The sequence below is a fragment of the Zootoca vivipara genome, chromosome Z2 (genome assembly GCF_965207765.1).
Source record: "Zootoca vivipara chromosome Z2, rZooViv2.hap1.1, whole genome shotgun sequence".
Lineage (NCBI taxonomy): Eukaryota > Metazoa > Chordata > Lepidosauria > Squamata > Lacertidae > Zootoca > Zootoca vivipara.
In genome coordinates, this window is record NC_142585.1 from 49,747,194 (window position 1) to 49,757,106 (window position 9,913).

The 9,913-nt window shown below is 48.9% G+C and overlaps 1 protein-coding gene across 1 annotated transcript in view; it reads left to right on the top strand.

Moving 5' to 3' along the window:
• The window catches only part of ENTPD2 (ectonucleoside triphosphate diphosphohydrolase 2), a gene marked incomplete at its 3' end in the record, with an annotated part of 62,851 nt that extends 53,993 nt beyond the window's left edge, over positions 1-8,858 (top strand). The window contains 3 exon segments of the mRNA XM_088665395.1: positions 2,802-3,032; positions 6,622-6,891; positions 8,739-8,858. Of these exon segments, the coding sequence (XP_088521521.1) occupies positions 2,802-3,032; positions 6,622-6,891; positions 8,739-8,858 (621 nt within the window).
• Positions 8,859-9,913: the final 1,055 nt, after the last annotated feature.

A 9,913-nucleotide genomic window follows, 5' to 3' on the forward strand; every position in this document is an offset into this window, starting at 1 on the left:
ATGGGTTTGCGTTGAACCTGGCCAACGAAAATGCCCTTGTAGAATCATAGAATCCTAGAGTTGGAAGAGACCCCAAGGGCCATCCAGTCCAACCCCCTGCCAAGCAGGAAACACCATCAAAGCATTCTTGACATATGCCTGTCAAGCCTCTGCTTAAAGACCTCCAAAGAAGGGGACTCCACCACACTCCTTGGCAGCAAATCCCACTGCCGAACAGCTCTGACTGTCAGGAAGTTCTTCCTGATGTTGAGGTGGAATCTTCTTTCTTGAAGTTTGAATCCATTGAATCATAGAATCCTAGAGTTGGAAGAGACCCCAAGGGCCATCCAGTCCAACCCCCTGCCAAGCAGGAAACACCATCAAAGCATTCTTGACAGATGCCTGTCAAGCCTCCGCTTACAGACCTCCAAAGAAGGAGACTCCACCACACTCCTTGGTAGCAAATCCCACTGCCGAACAGCTCCGACTGTCAGGAAGTTCTTCCTAATGTTGAGGTGGAATCTTCTTCCGGTCACCTCCAAATTCCAATATCCGCTTTCACGGCACTGGGGCTTCTAATAATTCAGACGTCTGCCGGTTATAACGACGAGAAAATAGCAAATGAAGACAATGAGCCACCATCTTGGTCAGCTCCTTCCTGGTCCTTCCCCAACAATAGGAATTGTAAGATTTAATAATAATAATAATAATAATAATAATTTATTATTTATACCCCGCCCATCTGGCCGGGTTCCCCCAGCCACTCTGGGCGGCTTCCGACAAAACACTAAAATACAGAAATCCATCAAACATCAGACATTCCCGCTCTGCTCTCCTTCTGGGGATACAGAGCCGGTCCAGGAATTGTCGACGAAGGTCGTCGTCAAGTTTGCAATGAAGAACCATATGTAGAAGCATGGGCGTAGGCAGGGGGGGCAGGAGGGGGCAGTTGCCCCCCCTAGAAGCAGGCAACCGCTTTGCGCGGCTCTGGGGCTTTCCCTCCACCCACCCCGGCGATTGCAGAGGGGGAGGAGAGGATCGGAGCAGCCCGATTTTGGGCTGATCCTGGCGCCCCCTCGCCCCTGCCGATCGCGGACGGGGAGGAGGGGGTCGGAGCAGCCCGATTTCAGGGAGGCTTTTAATGTTTAATAGATTGTTGTGTTTTATTCTTCGGTTGGAAGCCGCCCAGAGTGGCTGGGGAGACCCGGCCAGATGGGCGGGGTATAAATAATAAATTATTATTGTTATTATTATTATTATTACTACTCCCTTCTGGACTGGATGGCCCTTGTGGTCTCTTCCAACTCTACGATTCTATGATTCCCCCGCCTTGCAATACTAGAATTGAGGACCATCCAATTAAGTTGATAGGCAGCAGGTTCAAGCAAACGATGCGACTCACTGCCACAAGATACCATGGGGGCTCACTGGCTTAGGTGGCTTCAAGAAGAGACTAAACATTAGGAAGAACTTCCTGACAGTAAGAGCTGTTCGGCAGTGGAATTTGCTGCCAAGGAGTGTGGTGGAGTCTCCTCCTTTGGAGGTCTTTAAGCAGAGGCTTGACAGGCATATGTCAAGAATGCTTGGATGGTGTTTCCTGCTTGGCAGGGGGTTGGACTGGATGGCCCTCGGGGTCTCTTCCAACTCTAGGATTCCATGATTCTATGAAACTACAAGAAAGAAGATTCCACCTCAACATTAGGAAGAACTTCCTGACAGCAAGAGCTGTTCTGCAGTGGAATTTGCTGCCAAGGAGTGATCGCCGGGGCGGGGGGAGGGAAAGCTGGCAAGGGAGAAAGGGAGCTTTCCTTGCCCCACTGTGACCCCGCCCCTCGCCCCCCTAATTTTCATCCTGGCTACGCCCCTGTGTAGAAGGCTTTCCACCTGGGGGTCATGACACGGACGGATCCTTTCAGCCGCAGGAGGTTCGATGGGTTTGCGTTGAACCTGGCCAACGAAAAGGCCCTTATAGAATCATAGAATCCTAGAGTTGGAAGAGACCCCAAGGGCCATCCAGTCCAACCCCCTGCCAAGCAGGAAACACCATCCAAGCATTCTTGACATATGCCTGTCAAGCCTCTGCTTAAAGACCTCCAGAGAAGGAGACTCCACCCCACTCCTTGGCAGCAAATTCCACTGTCGAACAGCTCTTACTGTCAGGAAGTTCATAGAATCATAGAATCCTAGAGTTGGAAGAGACCCCAAGGGCCATCCAGTCCGACCCCCTGCCAAGCAGGAAACACCATCAAAGCATTCCTGACATATGCCTGTCAAGCCTCCGCTTCAAGACCTCCAAAGAAGGAGACTCCACCACACTCCTTGGCAGCAAATCCCACTGCCGAACAGCTCTTACTGTCAGGAAGTTCTTCCTGATGTTGAGGTGGAATCTTCTTTCTTGAAGTTTGAATCCATTGAATCATAGAATCCTAGAGTTGGAAGAGACCCCAAGGGCCATCCAGTCCAACCCCCTGCCGAGCTGGAAACACCATCCAAGCATTCTTGACATATGCCTGTCAAGCCTCCGCTTCAAGACCTCCAAAGAAGGAGACTCCACCACACTCCTTGGCAGCAAATCCCACTGCAGATTCGATGGGTTTGCGTTGAACCTGGCCAACGAAAATGCCCTTCTTTCTCGGGGGTTCAGTCTAAAGTCAAGATAATTCGGTTTTTGCCTGCAGGCCCCAATGCCCAGGGGCGAGGGGAGTTGGTCCGCCAACGTCTGCCAAGGAAACTCCACCATGCGGAGGGAAAAAAACCAAGGCTGAGCGTTCTGGGGCTCTGGCAAACTAAGTCGATGACCATCCTTGTTCCTTTTAATTCAGTACGGATGGATTGGACGCTGGGTCCGTCCCAAGAAGAAGACCCTGGGCGCCATGGACCTGGGGGGAGCTTCCACCCAAATCACCTTTGAGACACCGGAGGTTATCGAGAGCCGCCCTGCCAACGAGGCGACGCTGCGGCTCTACGGGCAGACGTACAAGGTCTACACGCACAGCTTCCTCTGCTATGGCAGGGACCAGATCCTGAAGAGGCTTCTGTCCAAGGTGCTGAAGGTAAGGGAGTAATAATAATAATAATAATAATAATAATAATAATAATAATAATAATAATGTTTAATTTTCAAGGTCCTGAAGAGGCTTCTGTCCAAGGTGCTGAAGGTAAGGGAGTAGGGCTGGAGGCCATAAGAACATACGAAGTACTTGCTGGGTCAGGCCAATGGCCCCAGCTAGCCCAGCATGCTGTTTTCACAGCGGCTGGCCAGGTGCCTCAATGGGAAACCCTCAAGTAGAGTCCAAACAGCAACCGATATTGCAGCCTCCGAGCATGGAGGCAGAATACAGACTTTGTACCTAGTAGCCATTGGTAACCCTCTCCTCCATGAATGTGTCCAATTTAAAGGCATCCAGGTTGGTGGCCATCGCTACCTGTTCCCAAGTTCCTTGAATTCTGGAAGACTCTCTTTGACACCAGGGCCATCACCCCCCATGCCCCCCACAGTCCTATCTCCTACAGGAATCTCTTTAGGGCAAATGATTTAGGGTTGGGTAGGGAGGACTGGGCCAGTCATAGAATCATAGAATCATAGAGTTGGAAGAGACCACAAGGGCCATCCAGTCCAACCCCCTGCCAAGCAGGAAACACCATCAAAGCATTCCTGACATATGCCTGTCAAGCCTCTGCTTAAAGACCTCCAAAGAAGGAGACTCCACCACACTCCTTGGCAGCAAATTCCACTGCCGAACAGCTCTTACTGTCAGGAAGTTCATCCTAATGTTGAGGTGGAATCTTCTTTCTTGTAGTTTGAATCCATTGCTCCGTGTCCGCTTCTCTGGAGCAGCGGAAACCACCTTTCTCCCTCCTCTATATGACATCCTTTGATATATTTGAACATGGCTATCATATCACCCCTTAACCTTCTCTTCTCCAGGCTAAACATACCCAGCTCCCTAAGCCGTTCCTCCTAAGGCATCGTTTCCAGGCCTTTGACCATTTGGGTTGCCCTCTTCTGGACACGTTCCAGCTGGTCAGTATCCTTCTTGAACTGTGGTGCCCAGAACTGGACACAGTACTCCAGGTGAGGTCTGACCAGAGCAGAATACAGTGGTCCTATTACTTCCCTTGATCTAGATGCTATACTCCTATTGATGCAGCCCAGAATTGCATTGGCTTTTTGAGCTGCTGCATCACACTGCTGACTCATGTCAAGTCTGTGATCTACCAAGACTCCGAGATCCTTTTCACATGTACTGCTCTCAAGCCAGGTGTCCCCCATCCTGTATTTGTGCCTTTCATTTTTTCTGCCCAAGTGTAGTACCGTACATTTCTCCTTGTTAAAATTCATCTTGTTTGCTTTGGCCCAGTTGTCTAACCTGTTAAGGTCATTTGGAAGTGTGATCCTGTCCTCTGGGGTGTTAGCCACCCCTCCCCATTTGGTGTCATCTGCAAACTTGCTCAGGATGCCCTCAAGCCCATCATCCAAGTCGTTGATCAAGATGTTGAATAAGACTGGGCCCAAGACAGAACCCTGTGGTTCTTCCCACTAGTCACTACTCTCCAGGATGAGGAGGAGCCATTGATGAGCACCCTTTGGGTTCGGTCAGCCAGCCAGTTCCAAATCCACCGAATGGTAGCATTGTCTAGCCCGCATTTCACCAGCTTCTTTACAAGAATATCATGGGGCACCTTGTCAAAGGCCTGGCTGAAATCAAGATAGGCTACATCCACAGCGTTCCCTTCATCTACCAGGCTTGTCGTTCTGTCAAAAAATGAGATCAGATTAGTCTGACATGACTTATTTTTGGACTTCCATCAGTCCCAGCCAGCGTGGCCAATGATCGGGAACGGTGAGAGTTGCGGGCCAGAAACATCTGGAGGGTGCCATCCTAGCACAACATTCCCAGTGGTAAGACAGTGGTTTGAGAGTGGAAGTGTCTCCCTCTGGACTTCCCTTCCTTGGCTGCCTGCCCGGGATTCTTCAGTTGAGATTCCTGCATTGCAGGGGGTCGGACTGGGTGACTCTTGGGGGTCCCTCCCAACACGACAATTCAATGATAGTAGAATCATAGAATCATAGAATCATAGAGTTGGAAGAGACCCCAAGGGCCATCCAGTCCAACCCCCTGCCAAGCAGGAAACACCATCCAAGCATTCCTGACAGATGGCTGTCAAGCCTCCGCTTAAAGACCTCCAAAGAAGGAGACTCCACCACACTCCTTGGCAGCAAATCCCACTGCCCAACAGCTCTGACTGTCAGGAAGTTCTTCCTAATGTTGAGGTGGAATTTTCTTTCTTGTAGTTGGAATCCGTTGCTCCGTGTCCGCCTCTCTGGAGCAGCAGAAAACAATCTTTCTCCCTCCTCTATATGACATCCTTTTATATATTTGAACATGGTTATCATATCACCCCTTCACCTTCTCTTCTCTTTTTTTTTATATATTTTTTATTAAGTATTTTATCAACACATATCAAAGAAAACATACACAAAGAAATACAAGATACAAAATTACAAATACAAAAGAAAATATCAAGATACAAAAATACAAAGATCAAACAACATGTAACAAAAAGAAAATACATCATCTCTAATCCATTTTAGTATTCATTGTCCTTAGGCTTCCCCAATTCCCCACTATCTGATTTTCATTTTTATAAACTTCTGTAGCAGTTTCTAAATCATCTTTCTTACCCATCATATAATCCCTTTAACACTTCAAAATTTCATCTTTTTATCATCTACCAAAATTTCTCCCTTTCAATCTTCTGTTTATCTCCCTATTGCCTTAACTTCTTTATTTTCCTGGATGTTCAAAATCTAGTTGTCAAATACATTCCCTATATATATTTTAAATTTCTTCCAATCTTTTGAAATCTTCACCTTCTCTTCTCCAGGCTAAACATACCCAGCTCCCTAAGCCGTTCCTCATAAGGCATCGTTTCCAGGCCTTTGACCATTTTGGTTGCCCTTTTCTGGACACGTTCCAGCTTGTCAGTCTCCTTCTTGAACTGTGGTGCCCAGAACTGGCAGCAAATTCCACTGCCGAACAGCCCTTACTGTCAGGAAGTTCTTCCTTATGTTGAGGTGGAATCTTCTTTCTTGAAGTTTGAATCCATTGCTCCGTGTCCGCTTCTCTGGAGCAGCAGAAAACAACCTTTCTCCCTCCTCTATATGACATCCTTTTATATATTTGAACATGGCTATCATATCACCCCTTAACCTTCTCTTCTCCAGGCTAAACATACCCAGCTCCCTAAGCCGTTCCTCATAAGGCATCGTTTCCAGGCCTTGGACCATTTCGGTTGCCCTCTTCTGGACACGTTCCAGCTTGTCAGTATCCTTCTTGAACTGGGGTGCCCAGAACTGGACACAGTACTCCAGGTGAGGTCTGACCAGAGCAGAATACAGTGGTCCTATTACTTCCCTCGATCTAGATGCTATACTCCTCTTGATGCAGCCCAGAATTGCATTGGCTTTTTGAGCTGCTGCATCACACTGCTGACTCATGTCAAGTTTGTGGTCTACCAAGACTCCTGGATCCTTTTCACATGTACTGCTCTCAAGCCAGGTGTCTCAAACTCCAGAGAATCCCAAAGGGCCCGATGTTCGGCTGGTTGACTCAGGCTGCTTCTTTTCACCCGCCACAGGCCGAAAGGTACGCCCTCCAGCTGAGCAACCCCTGTTGGCCCGTAGGATACGGGAAGAACTTCACGGTGGGAAGCGTCTACGACTCGCCGTGCACCGAAGCGGACAAGCCGGCCAGCTACTTCCCCACCGCTATGGTCAACATGAGCGGCTCTGGGGACGCGGCCAAATGCCTCCGGCACGTCGACAGCCTCTTCCAGTTCACGGCCTGCCCCTATTCCCACTGCTCCTTCGACCAAACCTTCCAGCCAAGCGTCGCGGGGAACTTCATCGTGAGTAGCTCAAGGGCATGGGAGAAGGGCAGGCCCAACTTTGAGCCTGGGCTCAAATAAAGAGCAGAATAAAACAAAGGACAGATGGGAAAGGGCGCCTCCGGGCATGTGCAGAGCGCATTGCCTTTGCCGCCAATTCATCGGGGTCTTGCAAAGGATTTCAGGGGGAGGGCTGTAGCTTGGTCTACCTAGAGCGCTTGCTTTGCAGGTTAAGCCCCTAGCATAGCTGCCAAGTTATCCCTTTTTTTAAGGTTACAGGTAGGTAGCCGTGTTGGTCCGGGTCGAAGTAAAATAAAAAAAAATCCCTTCAGTAGCACCTTAAAGACCAACTCAGTTTTTTCTTTTATTTTGGTATGAGCTTTCGTGTGCATGCGCACTTCCCTTTCGTGTGCATGCTTGGATGGTGTTTCCTGCTTGGCAGGGGGTTGGACTGGATGGCCCTTGTGGTCTCTTCCAACTCTATGATTCTATGATTCTAATAGTATAACCACCTAAACATTAGGAAGAACTTCCTGACAGTAAGAGCTGTTCGGCAGTGGAATTTGCTGCCAAGGAGTGTGGTGGAGTCTCCTTCTTTGGAGGCCTTTAAGCAGAGGCTTGACAGGCATATGTCAAGAATGCTTTGATGGTGTTTCCTGCTCGGCAGGGGGTTGGACTGGATGGCCCTTGTGGTCTCTTCCAACTCTATGATTCTATGATTAGGAAGAACTTCCTGACAGTAAGAGCTGTTCGGCAGTGGGATTTGCTACCAAGGAGTGTGGTGGAGTCTCCTTCTTTGGAGGTCTTTAAGCGGAGGCTTGACAGGCATATGTCAAGAATGCTTTGATGGTGTTTCCTGCTTGGCAGGGGGTTGGACTGGATGGCCCTTGGGGTCTCTTCCAACTCTAGGATTCTATGATTCTATGATTTTTATTTACCTAATATCCCCAATTGTTTGGGTGGAAATGGGGTGTTATCCAAACACTCCCCAGTAGAGAGGGCAGTATTTTACAAAATCCCCGAAACTAGAAAACAGAGAGGCGGGTCTTCACTTAAGTAATCCAAATGAATGAATTGTTGATTACAGTCAAGAGCAGGCATCCCCAAACTTCGGCCCTCCAGATGTTTTGGACTACGATTCCCATCATCCCCGACCGCCGGTCCTGTTAGCTAGGGATCATGGGAGTTGTAGGCCAAAACATCTGGAGGGCCGCAGTTTGGGGATGCCTGGTCAAGAGGGTTGCCAGACTCAAGAGAGGACAGGACTTGTGCGCCTTGAATTGCCCTGCTCTCTTTTGAGTCCGGAAACCTTCAAGAGAAACCAACAGACCCTTTGCTTGGAAATGAAACCAAGGGCCTGCTGGTTTCTCTTGAACAGGCCCTCCAGATGTTTTGGACTACAATTCCCATCACCCCTGACCACTGGTCCTCTTAGCTAGGGATCATGGGAGTTGTAGGCCAAAAACATGCCTGCTCTTGACGGTTTCCCGACTCAAAAGAGAGCAGGGCAATCAAAGGCACAGAAGTCCTGTCCTCTCTTGAGTCTGGCAACCCTCACAGTCAAAGACCAATAAAACACACACAAAATAAAGCATCGTAGGAACGGCTTAGGAACGATGGGAGTTGTAGTCCCAAAACATCTGGAGGCCCACTGGTTGAGAAACCCTGGACTAGGATTCAGTCTTTCCCAACCAGTGTGCCTCCAGATGTTTGGGGACTGCAACTCCCATCATCCCTAGCTAGCAAGACCAGCGGTCAGGAACGATGGGAGTTGTAGTCCCAAAACATCGGGAGGCACACTGGTTGGGAAACACTGGTTTATGCCACACCCTCCTCACTTTCTCCCTCTCCCTCCTCCTCCTCAACAGGCCTTCTCCGCCTTTTTCTACACCGTGGACTTCATCCGGACGCAAATGAAGAGACGGGTGGCCATGCCGAGTGACCTTGAGCAAGCTGCCCATGAAATCTGCAGCGCAACGTGGTCCGAGGTGGGTTTCCTCGTAAGGAGGGGGGCTTTTCCGATGCAAACCGAAGCCCGAACCGGACATTAAGGTCCCCGTGGTTTAGGAAGAAATCTGATATTTCAAAAGATTTCAATTTTCAGCTATAGGGTAGCATGATATATATATAGTGCAGGTACATCTGCCCTTCTTAGACCCAGAACCCAACTTGACCCAAACATCATAGCTGCCAGGTTTTCCCTTTTCTCGCGAGGAAGCCTATTCAGCATAAGGGAAAATCCCTTAAAAAAAGGGAGAACTTGGCAGCTATGGTTAATCCTGTTTACCTATATGCTAATCATAGAATCCTAGAGTTGGAAGAGACCCCAAGGGCCATCCAGTCCAACCCCCTGCCAAGCAGGAAACACCATCCAAGCATTCCTGACAGATGGCCTGTCAAGCCTCTGCTTCAAGACCTCCAAAGGAGGAGACTCCACCACACTCCTGGGCAGCAAATTCCACTGCCGAACAGCTCTTACTGTCAGGAAGTTCTTCCTATTCATAGAAGCATAGAGTTGGAAGAGACCCCGAGGGCCATCCAGTCCAACCCCCTGCCAAGCAGGAAACACCATCCAAGCATTCCTGACAGATGGCTGTCAAGCCTCTGCTTAAAGACCTCCAAAGGAGGAGACTCCACCACACTCCTGGGCAGCAAATTCCACTGCCGAACAGCTCTTACTGTCAGGAAGTTCTTCCTCATGTTGAGGTGGAATTTTCTTTCTTGTAGTTTGAATCCGTTGCTCCGTGTCCGCTTCTCTGGAGCAGCAGAAAACAACCTTTCTCCCTCCTCTATATGACATCCTTTTATATATTTGAACATGGCTATCATATCACCCCTTAACCTTCTCTTCTCCAGGCTAAACATACCCAGCTCCCTAAGCCGTTCCTCATAAGGCATCGTTTCCAGGCCCTTGACCATTTTGGTTGCCCTCTTCTTAATCTTTCCTAGTTACAGGTAGGTAGCCGTGTTGGTCAGAGTCGAAGCGAAATAAAAAAAATCCCTTCGGTAGCACCTTAAAGACCAACTAAGTTTATATTTTGGT